This window comes from Enoplosus armatus, chromosome 5 (genome assembly GCF_043641665.1).
Source record: "Enoplosus armatus isolate fEnoArm2 chromosome 5, fEnoArm2.hap1, whole genome shotgun sequence".
NCBI lineage: Eukaryota > Metazoa > Chordata > Actinopteri > Centrarchiformes > Enoplosidae > Enoplosus > Enoplosus armatus.
In genome coordinates this window covers 21,622,395-21,639,982 of record NC_092184.1, presented here as the reverse complement: position 1 = coordinate 21,639,982, position 17,588 = coordinate 21,622,395, and the positions used below count along the sequence as shown (strand labels likewise).

Genomic DNA, 17,588 nt, shown 5'->3' with positions numbered 1-17,588 from the left:
AATGTAGCCTCCACAGCTCTTAAGTTGCTAAACCAGCCCAACAATCAGTGCAGCTATGTGGTCTGGTAGCTATTCGCCGGCCTTTTGTCTGACATAAAAGGGATTAAAAACCAGGGAGCTGATTAAACAAACAGGCAAATCACCTCATGAATGAAAAAAGCTTAAACACAAAAAGCTTGTCATCCTTTTACAATAGCATGGATTTAGAAAAAAAACAGGCAGGCCTAATCTTGTTGTGTATCAACAGTAATGTATTGTGGCTGTCAATACAATACACATTTTGCAGCATGTAAGGTAATACTGCAGCCTTTTCCGTCACTTTTACTGGGAACAATAGAGTTGAAAAACGACTCCCATCACTATTCACAACTTTTCTCCCCTCAGCAGTCAGACCATCTTCAGCTCATGAACTGATTTGGTTCCTGGCTGACCCCGGAGAGCTATCTGTTTGGATCTAGAGCATCTTCTTTTTCATCTTCGCAGCCTCTGTTGTCTCACTCCATCACCTATTTATGTTCTATGGTCCCCATATTTCATCACAACACAGCTCTGTAGTTGTGGGGGAGAGGGGAAAATGTTTATTGCTCGGAGGAAGAAGACTGCGGTGTGAAGCGCTGATGTTTGATTCAAAGTGGCAACACTGTGCCCGGGACGTGTTAAACCTTTTTCTTTTTTTATTGTGTTAATTTTAAGTGGAGGAATACATGCAGAGACCAGTGTGAGTTATATTCTCTTTTCTATCATGGACACATACAGCATTTCCAGGACAACATGATTATTATAACATGTTAATATCAGGTGATGAAAAGCTATGTAGTAATAATAATAATAATAATAATAATTCAGACATTCACTGCTGCACTTGCCAAACACTGACAACAACTGAAAATGTGATTTCCCAAAAACATTCCAATAAAAGTGTGTGTGTGTGTGTGTGTATACTGCAAATAATGCCACACAGTCTGTTTGTCATTGAGACGCAGAGAACCAGAACCACATACAGATACTGTACATGCAGGTTTTGCCTGTCCATTGTCAACATTCACTTTTTTCTAGAGTGAGTGCAACTGTGAAAAAGCTTAAATTCTAATATCACAAATTGAAACAACCTACAGTAAATCCAGAGCAACTCCTAGACTGTAGTGGGAGTGTGGCGGATAGAGGTCAGCTTGGCCCGTGGTGCCAGGCGTCTGTGGGGTAAACAACTTATTAGAGCTGGGGGAAGGGTATGCATGTGTGTGTGCGTGTGTTTGGGGGCGGAGGGGTACTTCATGTCTCTGTGGGCGTAAACATCACCTGGCTGATTTTCAGCACACCGAGACAGGACAGTATAAATGCACACAGGTGTTGGTGAACAGGCACAAGAGGAGGACACACCTAAAAAAACATCTCAATCAATTGTGAACAAGAAAGAGACGGACGGAGAGGAGAGAAGGTTGAGTTGGAGTTTGACATTCATTAACCTCTGGATCTGCATCTGACTACTTTCACTTCAAATCAGGTGAGTTTGGACTGAAGTAAAGTTCACTTTCATGTTCACATATTTATCTTTTTTACCAATTAGTGCAACAATATGGTGTGCATGATGTCTTAGTGACAGTAGTTCCTGTCCCTGTGACGAAAAAATAGATAAGATAATAAATTGCAACTAAATGATCAGTTAAAATTTCTTTTTACTTTATATATTAGCTCATAAAGCTGGTTTGTGCCTCATTGACAATAGAAAGCATTTGCTACAAATTAGGCATTAAGGCTAATTAGAGACCTATTCCAGTAATCTCCCTTTTAAATCAAAAGTATTGCTAAATCCCTGCTGTAGGATGTAATTATGTAACAGTCACAAGCCACTTCAATAATGAAAATAATGAAAGTAGCTATTCATGAACTAAGCCTGAAATAGTTGCAGCATTATAATAAATTAGACACACAGAATAATAGAAATATATATTACTTAAATAAGTTTAAATAAATTAAATAAATAATATTAAATAATAATAATACAAAAGAAGCAGCAATATTACTTTTTTTTTTTGTTGTTTTTTTGAGCAAACTCAAAAGTGCCCAAGGACAGAAGAGTCTCGACGCTTTTAGCATGAACAACGTTTATTATAATGACCTGCAAAAATGGCTCAACACAGGCAGTCAAAGACTAGCATTAAAGGCACATTCAAAAGGTCTGTGTCAAGGAAAAATAGAAGAAAAATACAATAAAAAATGTATTGTCCGTACAAGGACCCTTTGCATATACATCGATTGCTAGTCTTCGATTGACTGATTACATTTGAACCATGATTTTAACTCTGATCATTCTTTATGTTGATGCTTTGAGTCTGAGTCATGGCAGTAAAGCCCTTTTAGATTTAAAGCTATGTGTCTACTATATTGTTGATGCTCCTCAAGAATTGACTTTCTTCACATTGGCCATTTACATTCATAAAGGTGGTTGTTCTCTAATGCAAAGCAATCATTTAGAGTAACTTGTCATACATACAATTAAAATACTAAATACCTGGAATTATTCCAGCACATATTTTGTTACAGTATGAAAACATGCTGACCTAATGAGTAGGTGTAGAATGACTAAGTTTACTTCCAAAATGATTAAAGCTTGCAAACAAGCTACACAGTGTGATTATCAGATTTCTTTTGGCAATGACTGGATGTGAGCTTTGAGGGTTGAAAACAAAAACATAAACTCACTGCACTGATCGTTTTGTACTACTTCACACTCGCTAACAAGCATGGCATGATCTAAATGGGTAGTTTGCATGACTTGGCAAGAACAGAGGCCAGACTTATTTGGAAACCTTTGTATGGCCAATACTGCCAGTTACCATCCATCAAGCAACCGACTCAGAACTCAGAGCTTGAATAAAGTCAAAGACTGTTATGTCTCTGAGCAGCTGGCCTTCTGGCTGGGTTTGCACAAATTATTTTAATGCCACGTTTACTTTTGCAGCATTGAAACTTAGCAAACAAAGCTGATCCTTGTTTTGAGACACTTGCATGGGACCAAGATTCCCAAATTATTTGGTTTATTTGGAGCACTTATGTGTTACGCTTCAGTGGAAACTTTTGTTTCTCATTAACTTCAAGTCTTTACTGCAGTGCTGCATCCACCCCAGGACTCTAGCCTTTCAGTGAGGATGAAAACAGCAGTGGGACAGAGCAGTTTGGAACATGTGAGACTGTACATAAGCAGCCCACAGTGAGAGTCAGCTATGTAACCATGGGAAGAGGAGTAACGCATTTGGAACAAGAAAGATACTTAATGTACACAGAAGTAGGACCGGTGCCCACTGGACTTGATTATGAAATTAGTTTTCTTGGTTCTCAAAATACCCCTAAAATTCAATAGTTAAAATAAACAACTTCCCCCTCAGTTTACTTTCAGCAGAGTCATTCCATGTTTTTTATGTTTCTAAAGTCCTGAATATTGTCGCATATACAATACACCACCAACTGTGCATATACATTATTTGTCGTTGGCACAATATGAGCTTGAATATCTCCCCTTTTTACATCTCCCTTTCAGCCCCTGGCAGACAGTGATTGACAGTTTGAGAGGGCCTGTGACTGTCTGACTGGTTAAATGACCAGGGCTGCCTTGAAAAGCCTTATGAAATGTAATTGTTATCTACATTTACAACTAAGGATTCAACAAGTAACTGTACTAACATGCTGTATATATTTTTTTTCCTGTTTTATTGTCTCATAGGTCGTGAGCCTGTAGGAAATGTTTGGATTCATGAACAAACCTTTCCAGGACTGTATGACACAGCGAAGAAGTCGCAGGACCAGACTAGTGACCAAAGATGGTCGCTGCAACATTGAATACGGAAACTTCAAGTACAGCAAACACTTCGCCTTCCTGGCTGACTTCTGGACCACCTTTGTGGAGATCCGGTGGCGTTTTGTCCTCTTCCTCTTCATTGCCTCTTTCACTCTCAGCTGGTTCATTTTTGGCCTGCTGTGGTACTGGATTGCCCGTAGTAATGGAGACCTGACATGGCAAAACCCCCCCTCAGACCACACTCCATGTGTTGATAATGTTGTAGGACTCACCACAGCATTCCTCTACTCCCTTGAAACCCAGACAACTATTGGGTATGGTGGCCGAGCACTCACCCCTCTCTGCCCAGGTGCTGTGGCCCTTCTCATCATCCAGTCCCTCCTCGGAGCCATTATCAACTGCTTCATGTGCGGAGTCATCCTGTCCAAAATCTCTTCACCCAAAAAGAGGGCTAAGACCATTACATTTAGTGACATAGCTGTCATCAGCCCCAAAAATGGTTCTCTTTGCTTGTCAATCAGAGTGGCCAACCTGCGCAAGACCCTGATGATTGGAAGCCAGATCTATGGCAAGCTGCTGAGGACAACAAACACACCAGATGGAGAGACAATCATCATGGACCAGGTGAACATCGACTTCATGATTGATGCGGGGAAGGACAACCTCTTCTTTGTATGTCCTCTCACGCTCTACCACATCATTGACAAGAGCAGCCCCTTCTTTGAGATGGCAGTGGACACGCTCCACAAACAAGAGTTTGAGCTAGTCGTTTTCCTAGATGGCACCGCAGAGTCCACCAGCTCTTCCTGCCAAGTCCGGACCTCTTTTATTCCTCAGGAGATCATGTGGGGCTACAACTTCTTGCCCATCATCTCCAGAAGCAAAGAGGGCAAGTACAGAGTAGATTTCTCCAACTTCTCCAAGGTGGTGCCAGTGGCCACTGCACACTGTGCCTACTGTTACCACAACATCAAGGGTCATCATCACCACTCCAAAGATGGACATGACAACCAGGGCTTTGAGGTGATTGATATCAATGACCCCCCCAACGTCACCAAGATGTGAGACGATGGAGACATTGCAATGAATTGCAATTACAAACTGAGACTAGTATAGGCTTATACCTCTCATGTACGAACTCCTCAAGACTAAACAAGTGCTGGAGGCAGGTGGGGTTACCTAATGGCAGACAGCTCATTGTGTAGCATTTAAAGAAAACCTACTTATTTGTTATTCTATTGTGTTTGACACAGATAAGAAAGCCATCTGTGGGTCAGCACAGTTTTTGTGAACTATTTGTATGTAAAACCACACCTATCACTGTCTGCTGACCAAAAACCTGTTTTCAAAGGCAGGCCAGGTCATGCAAGGTGGTGAAGCTACATTTCAAGAACAGAAAAAGAAAGTTTTCCCAATAACTCAAACATGGATTACACATATGGGCTCTTGCTTAAAATGAAGATGAGTGGTTCAAACTCTGGCCTTGCACATTGGGTTTACTGAGTATGGACAGGCAGAAAAACAAAGCAAATGTATTATACTGTGTGTAAATCTTGCAATTACTTGAAGGACCAGTGTTGGGGGGGTCATGCTATTGTCATGGGTGAGAAAAATATAAAGTGGCTGTTCAATAATTCATGGTACTGTAGGCTGCTGTACACAAAGAGACACTTGGACTTGGACCATTAGAGTGTGCTTAACTATTCAGACACTGAGGCACTAGCAAAGGGTTGGGCTTGGGGGCCACTCTTTTCAATCAGTGATGTAGTTGTGGTTTTCTTCTTGAGTGAAGAAATTGTGAGAGAACAAAGTTCTCAGGAAACACTTAAAATATGGCTGCATACAGCACTGACTATAGTATGAAAAATCTATTCTGTTAAGTCTTTTGTATTTGATCTCAGGGGGAAAATACACTGAAATAAAGGCTATTTTTGCATTCAAAAATATCTGTGTCATGGTATTATTCACTGTCTAACCGTCCCAGATGATAGGTGCCAACCCCTATCACGGCTTTTCATCTGTAAATAAAGTGAAGTTGTGACAGCAAACAGGGATCCAAACACAAGGTGGGGAAGTGTTTGGGAGATAAGAGCTGTTGCTTGCTGCCCATTATTTTGCCTGCAGGTTCTGAACATGAAACCAGAACTCTCCATTTAGAGAAATAACAGTGCTAGCTTGAAACTTTTACAGGTTTCGTTAAGGCGGACCTCCCACTATGACCTCTCTAATAAACTGCACAAGTCTTATGTGTGTGTCTGCATAGGGATGTTGCTGTAGCAAGCGACAGAGTAATACGCAGGGCTAAGGTAAAAGATTATAAATATTATTCACAAATGTGTGAAATTGCTAAGCAGATGATTCATGCTTCACAAGCATATTTCAATAAAAAACAAGTCCACAACTGTCCCTTGATGGTGTTTCACTGTGTCTGTGATACATATTTTTGTCTACATGGTTTATACAAACTAAAAGAGCACTTTGCAAGGCTGTAGCTGTCATTTAACACAGACACCATGCATAAACACCGGTTGTTAAATTATCAACACCTATCATTTGAAGCTGTGTTTAGGCAGAAAATTAAGTGATGCTAAGAGTTAAATACTGAGGAGAAAAATTGATGTGCACCAGTCCAAAGCGATTTTACACCTACAATTACCTTGCTCACAGCTTGTGGCATGTAATTCAAAACCTGATAGAACTGAAAAGGGTGTAAACACTATTTATCATTGTTTTTGCAGTAACAAAATGTAGGTAGTGATTATCATGGCAAAAAGCTGGCATCACAAAAAGAAAGCCTGCAAAAATGGTGCACCCTTTCCACCAATGTCTTTCCACCGGAAATGATTAATGCTTAAATTAGACACTTTTACAGTTGCTAGTTTATCATGTACCGCCAGCAAGAAGTAGCACAGTCTAATGTTTATTTTACCATCATTAATATGTGGTAATTGAGGTGTACAATTGGACAAAATATCTGAAACACCTCTAATTATAATGCAATACAATTCAACAGCACCACAAATGTATAATTTCCTCCCTGGGATCAATAAAGTATTTCTGATTCTGATTCTGAGACTACAGCCTCAGCCTAAATTGATTATAAAGTTAAACTAGAGTTTCAAGATCAACAGTTAAAAAAAATCTGAACATTACACCCTTCAGCGTGTTTGTTTTGTTAGAATTAATGCATGCATTGTTTGTATCTTAATGCAGATACAAACAAAGCTGGCGGTTTTCTATCCACACTGTGATATATGTAATAAACAAATGTAAAACATTACTGCCCCCTTAATGGCTAAAATAGGCTAAGGAATAATACACTTTGAAAATAATAAGATAATTTAATAAGTTGCCAGAACTGTCACAAAATTGAGGCAAAATAATTATATATATATATAATATTGTGCAAAATTAGTCATTATCAAGATCGTATTACCTTTGTAGATCTTGTTTTTAAAATGCCCTGATAACAAATACATCGACTGTGTTTTCATCTGTCCCGGCACTCTGTTGAAGCCACACGCAGGCAATGGAAGATGACTTGAGAGGTAAAAACATTTATTTTGTCACATTTTCCTATACAAAAGCCCTTTTTCAAAAGGTATTACTTCATACATTGCAGGAATGACAATAATAATAATACATTGGTTAATTGTAAAATTATACACATATATATATATATATTTGATATCCAAAATACATTGCATATAGGAAGTAGCACAGATCCCTTTTCATTGATAATGCTTGTGAGACATGGAAGTTAAGGGTACATTAGAATAGTTTCTTTATGCTACAAATGACATGTTCCCTTTTTATTTGTTCTTTTAAAGCTATAAATTTTCAGGAGAAGCTGGTTGTGAATATTAATACTGTTTGTATTACTTTGCATAAAATACCTGAAATTCTTTAATGCACAGGAAAAGCCACCAATTCATTTGGCATGAAAAGTGATTCACAATGGAGAAGATCCCTCATAATCACACGTTGCATATAGAGTAAAGGAGTCCCTGGCTGTTGGATTAAGATTCAAGCAGGCATTTGTGGTTTTGGGAATACAAGAAAATATCTTTTGTGCATAAAGGCACTTAGGATGTTACAACCCAATTTCAGAAACAATAACAATTACAAGAAAACAAAAATGTTAAAATGTATTGCCCAAATGTACAGATATAAAAACGCTTAAAATGCTGAACAAACTACTTAGCAGAAATGGACTTTAAAGGTTTGCATTTTTGACCGAGGTCAACTCGTATTAATTCTCTTGACTTTTTATACTGTGTCACATATGAAAATAACTCTGCATAATTTATACAGTAAGTTGCTTTAATGCCTAGTTGTCTGATGCTTATAAAATAATAAAAAATAGGTCTGACAAACGCACAGCGTTTGCGAATCTGAGGATTTCTTTGTTTCATCTCGTCATACTTTATTGGTTTTGTTCTCTGATAAACTACTCAGTCCCAAGTAATTTATTTTCAAAAGGAATACTTTTGCTATTAACAGCTTTGAACACCTGAAGATGGATATGTTTTGACATGATACCATGACATGATGATGAAATCCTGACTTGAGATTCATGTGCATTTTGCTGGGCTTTAGATCAGTGAGAAACTAACATTCAAACACACATGCTGCTCTCAAACTAGGATCCAGCCCTGGTAAAATGCAACTTAACTGTCTATTAACATGACTTACTGCTAAGCCACTTCTCTGTGCTGACCTATACGGTCCTGACTGGCTACAAAGAGGAAGGAGACAGCGTGGCAGCCGTTATTGTCAGAGTGCACTTCAAAATCAAAAATTGTCAGATTTCTGGTGAGACATGGAAATGATGATTATGTATCTTACTATGTTTTTTAACATGTAATGCTGTTTTGTCTATAATGAATAGAAAATATATGGTATAAAACAGCAGTTAAGGCACTGTGAGGGTTAAGTTTCTCATCATATACTAAAACTGGATGCATTCGTGGCACTGTAAGGCATTTTGGACAAAAAACATCCAAACAACATACAGTCTTATTATGTAATAACATCTACATAATCACACCTGTAAAAATAGGCACTTTCATGTTTTAGATTCAGACATGTGCAGCAAACATGGTGTTAAAAATGAAGGAATGTATTTTTTAATTAAACTAAATAAAAACATCTGACAAATTTTGATTTTGCTGCAGGGTATCCCTTTTACGCGTTTCACAAACCAGAAGACATTCACATTAATACTGACATGGTCGAGCAACAAAACATCTGGAATGGCATGGCTGAAAGGCAACAACATGGCAAACATTTAATAGCCTAGTGTGTGGCCCCCTGAAAACATCTGACCTGGGTTGAATTATTGTTGCAAATTACTTCAATTACATCTTGACTCAGCTTCCCCAGCACAGTTGAGTCAACTATACACATTGGCCATCTTGAACTCCACACACAACACGCAGAGAGCATTTTAAGTAACTGAGTTGACCCAGGTCAGCAAAACATACAGCGCTTCCTTTTCCGGCATTTAACTCTTCTCTAGCCTTCCAGTTTGGAGGATAAATTAAATTGTGAATGGCATATTCCAGTTGCCAAATTTCATTCAGTGCTGAGAAAAGTCCATCTCTTTTAGAGCTCCTCCTTGTCCAGCGAATTCCAGAAGACTCTCCACACACACATAAAACGATGCAGATGGACAGACGAGCAGACGGAGACAGTGGAAACAGAAGGCTAGATGTGGTGGGAATAAGAAACCCCAACGAAGCTGTAGACTAGCGGAAAAGGCAGATGCTTTAAAGCATATTGTACATAATGTACTGAGGAGGATGTAGATTGAGACCCATAAATAATAGGCCCATGTCTGGTTCTGTAGCGTGGCGAGGAGGCAGACAGACTCGAGCTGTTCTCCTGTCCTCAGGCTTTGGTTTGGGAAGGTTTTGGAAAGGGCACTTGTAGGTGCAGCTTTCTGGAGGATGGGAAAGACAGAGGCACAGGAAACTCAGACGCACGTCCAAAAAAAACATAAACAAACAGTTGCTAGTCTTGTAAAGGTAAGTAGTATTCCATTTTGGACCATAGCATCCAGTTGTTTATAGATTCTTACAAATAAAAACAAAAATCTCCTTCAATGTTATCATCCTTCAATCAGGAGCAAAATTTCTTCAGAGGACGAAAGCCTCTATCAACTCAGTCTTCTTCGGTTCTGCGTCATTGGGAGTGCAGGTCAGCAATTATGGACTTAATTTTGGGAAAGGGGAGATTTTAGATGGTGGTGGATGGTCAGAGTGGGGTGTTTAATAGTAACTACCCAGGTGGGACGGCACGTGGGTGTTAGGGTGGCGGGGAACGTTTGGGTTGGGGTAGATGCCTGCAGTGGGTGAGCTCCAGTACGGAGCGGTGGGTCCAAAGAAATTGGAGGAGGTGACGGGCATGGATGGAGGGTGTGGGGATACAAAGTTGACCTTCTGCTGGTGGGCGTGGTAGGAAGGCACATAGGCTAGGTCCGAGGGGTACTTATACATGGAGGACTCGGTGGGGTGCGGCTGCAACGCCTGAGCAATGCCGTGGAAGTCGAACTTGTAGGCGTAGCGCTTGCCATGCACCTTGGTCATGATATTTTTGTCATAGTAGTAGCGCAGCGCACGGCTCAGCTTGTCGTAGTTCATGTTGGGCTTGCTCTTACGCTCGCCCCAGCGCCGCGCTACCTCGTCCGGGTCCGTCATCTTGAACTCGCCGTTGGTGCCCTCCCAGGTGATGCAGCCAGCGTTGGCGCTGTCAGACAGGAGCTCCAGAAGGAACTGCCACAGTTGGATCTGACCTGAACCTGATGGTGGACACATACACAAACAGTGATCAAAAATGCAGCCTCATCCAACTAAGAGCTAATTATTCACCGTTCACAGCTCGACAACTTATTACAATGCCTTGCAGATGCATTAAGAAGGATATGCTCAAAATCTTACCTGGATTGGCTAGGCGACTACTGGTGGGACCCAGAATCTGGTAAGGATCTGTGGACAAAAGGAGAGCTTTGTTGGTCTTCAGGCTGATTACTGTGGTGATATAACTGTATGTTACCCATACTAATTAGTATGGAAGACTGAAGACAAAATAAACATCTCACTGAGCAACAGCTGATGATCTAATTTAACAATAATAATTAAAAATGACTTTTGCTTATAATATCACGTTTCTGCTTGACTAAATAAAGCAAAATATGCAAAACACTGACAAAGTGAGCGAGCATTATGTGGTGAAGTCTTGTATTAGTGTGTGTGGATTATTGCGCTCTACACACCCTCTAAATAATGAGCTGACCGGGAAAACCAATTACACATGCTAATAGATGCGTGGCTGAGAGGTAAGAAAGAAACTACAAACACTAGTAAACAATCAGAGCTTGTTGGTAGACGTTCAAACAGTCCATTATTAAATTGCTGGTGAACCACTTGTAAACAATTGTTTTGCGGTTTTCTGAGGATGTGGCCATTTTACTCATCTTGATTTGTGTTTACTTACATTAGCTTTTACACATGTTTAACAATGCAACAATAAAAGATGCTTCTCTAAAATAAATTAGGCAACTAAATACAAAGAGCACACATTCCAAGATCTTAGAGACAACACATTTCTCATGAATATAGAATAATCATGCTTGACTGTCTCGGCTATCAAGTGAAAGCGGAGAAACAAGCTGAAAACAAGCCGACTAGCTGGAAAACTGATGTCCATGCTAATGAATTAGCTTTGAGCTAGCTTTCTGCTGATACTAGATAGAAAAAAAGACACCAGGTAAGCCATTACCTGGCTGAGCTCTGGGTTGCTCAGTGGACTTGGTCACATTCTGAGTAACCACCGGTGAGCCTGCAGAGAGAGAGAGACAGAGAGGCAATCAGTGGAGGACGAGAGAGACAGACGCATAATAGGTTCAGAGACAACATCAGTCGGGTGACTACAGATAACCAGGCTTCGCAAGGCACACCAGCCGAGGTCCAAAGTAAATAGGGCAGAAGGCGGTTGCTGGACTGACTTCTTTTGACTGTCTGTTCATATTCTGTCAACAGAGGCTTTAATCTTTAGGAGTCTGTCCTACACGTCTAGACTTTGTGGATGTTGGAACTGCCTCTGGTGTGATGTAGACTGAGGCTAAACACCATTTGCAAATAATCTGGGTGTTTTAACCTGCACAAAATACCAGATGATCAAGTTCACCACGAGTTAAATTCACCACATCAGGTGAAGTGTAGAATCACGCCCCCTCTCAGTAGGTTACAGCCAGGCATACCCATCAGTATTGCATAAGGGCCTATAATGATTTTTGTGTCCTCACCTTTGCCACTGTGCATGTTGTTTGACCATCCTGTCCGCCGTACAGCATCATACGACGGATCTGACAAAGAGAGACATAGTTTGAGTATATTTAAAAGAATAATTTTCTAATTGCTTTTTTTCTAAGAGGGTAAGAAACACATGTATGTACAACTCACCAAAGATCAGTGAATGCACTCAAGTGCTACAGAAATCTACAATTGTCTGACCAAAATTTGGTGTATTTAGTCAAATTACAATCTCTACATTTGCCTGTGTGTGTGTGGCTACGCTAAGTGCTCGTCTCCTTGTGTGCTAGCCTATCACAGGACTGTAACTGCCACAGCAAAAACAGGGGAGACCAATGCCAAATGACATCAATAAATCTATCAAAATTTGGTTCAAGATGCACTTCACAGGATATCTGGCCATAGTAATGTGGTTTTGTTTGGCACACTGCGATGGTTTAAATGTAGATGGCACAATCTTTGACTGAGTACAGTTGGTTGAGCAGCTTGCAACACTCTGACCACAAAATAAAGGGACTGGTGCAAATTAACGTACAACAGAGACTCACACGTAGACAATACGTGCACATGATATTCACCCTCACCCCTCACAAACGGCTTTCATGAAACCTTGACAAAAAGCCAAACTGGCCCAGTTTTCATGGGTTCTACCTGCTGTGTGTCTGCGGTTCAAACCCGACTGAGTGTGAAGCTGGACTGCTTCCAGTTACAATCAATCACACTGACACAAGCAGATAAAACAGAGGATGTATTGTTCCCCTGGCAATGTCTCAAAAACACCCTGGTATACTCACAGTGCACCTGGCCAGCGCCCTGGATGGTTTGTATTATTGTGGGCTAAAACAGATCAAACTGTTGCCAGAATACAGAAGACATATGATGCGCATTGTGACCAGATATGCTTTACACTCCGTGTTGTGTGCAACATGCTATTCACAGTGTTATCATGATCTGCAAATCTTTTTGTCAGCAGTGTTTCTCCCAGAGGGCAGCGGTTAGAGACAGTGTAATGGTGATGACAGAGGTTGTTGCTGGGATAAGCAAGCTGTTAGAAGGTCAAGAGGCAATCCCATTTCCCATCAGTGTAGGCTGGATTTTTGATAGGCAGGCTTATTGACAATCAAAGTTGGCAGTTTGAATCCCATGATTTGGAAATCTTAACAGACCTGCTGCAAGTGGACACCACATTGTTCTCATCTCAAACATAGAAAGCGTGTGGCTAACAGCATTGTGTTTTTAATATAACAATATGCATGATTAATCAGTCTGAACAGATGATTAGAATGATGTTTTGACATTCAGCAGTGAGTGTGTTGATCCTAGACTATAAATGCATTGTGTGTGTATTTGTGTGCGTAGGTGTTTGTTTGCCAGACATGAATATTTATGTGTTTGCAAATTATTCTCCATCATTTTTTAACCAGTGTATTCACATAACCCACATGCTGATAAGCTATAAAAAGCTATAAAATTGCAAATTCACTTTGTCTAAACTTTGTAGATCTTATTTATGTTAATTCATGGAAAAGTTTGGTAAGTAAAAAAACACTTGACTTATTGGAAGAGTGGCGGGAACAAATGGAAGTGGTCGTCTTCACTACAACAACCCATTAGGGCTGTGTGTGCCATCTTGACCCATATAACCTCACACAGCCACACCAGAGGGACATCCAGTGACATCAAATTCATCAGCAGCTTCCACCTAAACACTGTACAATACTGCCCTCCTGTGGACTAGTACATATTGACATCTTGGTTTTCCTAAAATAAACAACAAATGATAAAAAACACAAACTCAAACTCCTTATTTCTCCTTTCGCACGACTGAACTCTAGATTATGATCTCTCCACAACCATAAAAACAAAGTTTGCCTGGTAACCTGCAGCACAAGTGTTTTATTGTTTTACTAATCCACCATTCCATCAGTGAAAATGTAAAAACACTTCAAATCCAATTATGTGTCTTGTGCTACTTTCAAAGGATGTTTTGTTGCCTTGTTTTCCCTTTCCTTACCAGCAGAATATCCACCAATGGGACAACTTCCTGCTGCTCAGGGACCTCTTGATCTCTTCACTAATTTCTAACTTTTCAACTTTTAACCCCCGACGTTTCAGCAAAGGGCCTATTCCTGTCTGCAGGGGCTCTGGTCTCTGTTACTGGGATATTCAAAATGGTGCAAAACTGCAAGATGGTACAAGTGACCCTCCAAAAACATGTGGGTAAAATAAAATGAAGGATATGAGCTCACAACAAAGCAGAAATAAAGTGAATAAATTAGAATATGATCATAGGGATGAAATAACGGAGAGTGTAATAGAGAGAAAGACAAAAAGAGGGAGAAGAGGGACAAATAACAAGCGGGCTGCCGTGGCTCAGCGGGGCTGTCAGGTTCAATCTGGTGTGGGCCGGCAGGATAGCCAAGGAGCAGTGACTGGGGGAGAGTCCTGGGAGACTTGCGTTTCCTGCCTGCCTCGCCTGCAGACAACCTCTCTTTGTTTTACTGGCCCTTTTTTCCCCTCTACTCACCGCCAGACCCCCCCCCCATCCACTCTCCACCACCCCGAAAAAAACACAACAGGGCTACCTCCATACGTGCAGAGAGGGGTTACAAACAGGAGAGGGGATGGTGGGGGAGAATGAATGAAGGATAGATGAGAGAGAGGGTGAAGGAAAGAGAACGACAGACAACTGAGAAGCAGACAGGTGAGGATGGAGACAGAGTGACTAAGTGCATAAAAAAGGCTTGAAAGAGACAGAGGAGGAGAAATTTAAGAAAGGGAGGAGAAAAAAATAGGGTCAGACGATACACAACTTTGGAATTTGTAAAGAAAACAAAGGCAGCAAACTCAGCTACTGTCTGGTATGGGCTGGAGGACATTCCCAGTAATAAGGACTCATCCAAATCTTTTAGATACCCTTGGTGTAGTTGTTGGCAGCAGATTACATTCACCTCCAGAACAATTTTCCCTTTACCAGCATGCAAGCTAGAATACAATTCATATTTTCACCAGTATAATCACTCAGTTTTGGGGTTAATTGGACGGAGTGAAAGGCAGGGAACTGGAAGTGTAAAAGAAGGAAGAAGCAGCAGAGGTGAAATGTACAAAGCCTAAGTGGTTGGGGGTACTCAGGGCAAGCCAGCCATGCAAACACAGACACAGACCCGAATGTGCACACACAGGGCCGCCTCTTCCCTAACCCCCCCATCCCCCCACCCCCCCTGCCTTCATTTTTCCAGGCCTTGCTCTGACTGCGACTTGAGCCAGTTTCCACTCTGGTCTGGGGTGTGGTGCACGCTCCTGGGAGACTTTGACTGCAGGACCAGTTAGTCAAAACAAGGCCCGAGTGCTAGACAGGGAGAGGGAGAGAGAGGCAGAGAGACACAGAGAGTGACGGAGAGAGAGAGAGAGAGAGAGAGAGAGAGAGAGAGGGAGACAGAGTGGTAGAGACAGAACAACTGAGCATCGAGGGTGAGATAGACGGAGAGAGAGACGAGGAGGAGGAGGAGGAGGAGAGAGCCGAGTCGTGGACTGTTCTTAACCTAGAGGCTGAGCCAAGGAGAGAGACCCAGACAGGGTAAACTTTTTTTAATGCCAGTAATACAGGTGCTTTAAAAGCCATCTGTGTGAGGAAGGAGCCATAAGAGGAGGAGAATGATGGCAAAGTACAGGAGTTAGACACGGCGAGGCGACAGTGGGTGCACCAAAGCTTTCAGAGCAACAAGGGACTGCAACACTGCTGCACAAACACATATGAACGTATATTCATGCATAGGGCAAAAGTTACATGGCTGACCTTTTTGATTGGTTTTATTTTAAAGAGAGAATTGTGTCTTTCATTTGTTTTTTTCCCCCTTAATTTCAAAATGCAAAGGGGAACAATTGAAAGTCATGAATGTAAGACAGCTTGAGCACATAATGGCGCACTTCAAGTTGTATTGCCACTTTGACTTTGCAGCAAAATAAATACATTCACAGAGGTGAATCATCATCTTTCCTCATTCGCTGAGAAGCAGCGGAGAATGTGAGTGTCCTCCGAAGAATTATATAATTCCAAAATATCACGGCAACACAAACAGAAGCGAAACGTTGAAAATATAATAATAATAATGTATCATGTGCAAACATTAACACCACTATACCACGTACAATATACACATACTTTCCAACATACGCACTCAAAAGCAATGTAAATGCATACTGTAAGACATGCAGGAACCCACCCACACACACACATGCCTATCCACAGGCAAATAGTGGACACAGACTTTAGATACACAGACGGGAACACACGCACACACGCACACATGCACACACACACACACACACTCACACACACACACACACACCCTTTCATAGCTGCTGCATTCCGTGTTTTATATGCTCTTTTATTCATAACATTGCATTTTACACCACAGAGTCTGGAGCAGATTAAGGGTTGTCTCCTGCTGAATGCTCGTGCTTACTCTACCCCAAAGAGTCTGAATGGTATTTGACTGTTCTCTAAAGGCAATATGAACTTGAACATCTGGCAATGCTGATCTGAGAAAATGTTGATAAAGGCTTCTCCTGAAGCAAGACTTCTTTTATTGTTGAGTCACAACTCCCAACTCCGATTTTGATGGGTTTTTTTCTCCATCAAAGTAACATTTTGTAATGTCTAATGCGGTTTATAAGTTGCATAATTTTAGGATGAATACAAATATTTCAATACAATGTTATTAATTTTAAACTGGATGGTGACCAATCTGACAACTTGGGTGTATTTCCTAATTCTTGAAAAGTCATAAGGTTTTCTCAACTAGAAGCTGTACATTGGCTGGGATCACGGGACACAACGAGAGGCGCAGTCAGTGTTACAGGAGCCCATAATAGATCACCTCTTGTGAAAGGGAAATGCTGTTGAAGGGAGTGACCCTCTATTCCTGCCAGTCCAAATACCTGGCGCTGAGAACCAGGAAGACCGGGGTCGGGGGTGACTGAGCAGAATCTTATCTGGCCTGCCCATTGGTCTATTGGTATTGACGAGAACAAGTACGCGGCCAGCTAACGCTCACCACTGGGGCAGATAGAGAGAGGCAGAGGGCATTCTCGGACACTTATCAGACCTAGTGTTTCCTCTCCCCCTGCCTTGATAGGGCCCCTCATCCTGTGTGCAAGGCTATCACTGTTATTGCAGTCCTTTCTCTCGTCTCTGGTGGTGACACCATATAGCCGATGTAAAGGATGTGTAGCTTTTTTTTTTACAGATACGCAGTGCAGCCTTCGCCTAGCTTGTGTTGTGTCAGCACATAATAATGTTTGTAGAGTGAAAAGGTATCCAGAGGAAAGAGACAATCATCCTGAGCTGCTGTGGGCGTTGTTCTTAGAAACTCAGCTTGGCTTTTTGCAAGAATTGTACAAGAGAAACACTACCAACACTACCGCAGGTCTCATTTGGCTGCTGCATTTCTACTTTATTACAGATTTGTCATTGTGAT

At 41.2% G+C, this 17,588-nt stretch overlaps 2 protein-coding genes across 8 annotated transcripts in view; one reads left to right on the top strand and one right to left on the bottom strand.

The window, feature by feature from the left end:
- The first annotated feature begins 1,378 nt into the window (after positions 1-1,378).
- kcnj1a.1 (potassium inwardly rectifying channel subfamily J member 1a, tandem duplicate 1) lies at positions 1,379-6,086 on the top strand. Its single transcript, XM_070905599.1, has 2 exons — positions 1,379-1,501; positions 3,719-6,086. Exon 2 carries the CDS (start codon positions 3,737-3,739, stop codon positions 4,856-4,858), a length of 1,122 nt encoding a protein of 373 aa, XP_070761700.1. The 5' UTR covers positions 1,379-1,501; positions 3,719-3,736; the 3' UTR covers positions 4,859-6,086.
- A 1,244-nt stretch (positions 6,087-7,330) lies between these two features.
- fli1 (Fli-1 proto-oncogene, ETS transcription factor) overlaps positions 7,331-17,588 on the bottom strand; it is a 32,252-nt gene continuing 21,994 nt past the window's right edge. For all 7 annotated transcript variants that reach the window (XM_070905556.1, XM_070905557.1, XM_070905560.1 and 4 more), the window contains 4 exons: positions 12,102-12,161; positions 11,576-11,635; positions 10,735-10,782; positions 7,331-10,595 (listed from right to left, as the gene is read on the bottom strand). In XM_070905556.1, coding sequence (XP_070761657.1) covers positions 10,066-10,595; positions 10,735-10,782; positions 11,576-11,635; positions 12,102-12,161 — 698 coding nt within the window. In that variant the 3' untranslated portion in view covers positions 7,331-10,065. The remainder of the gene's footprint in view (positions 10,596-10,734; positions 10,783-11,575; positions 11,636-12,101; positions 12,162-17,588) is intronic.

Excerpts from the sequence above, each read along its gene's own strand:
- kcnj1a.1 (XM_070905599.1), top strand. The coding sequence starts at position 3,737 with ATGTTTGGATTCATGAACAAACCTTTCCAGGACTGTATGACACAGCGA.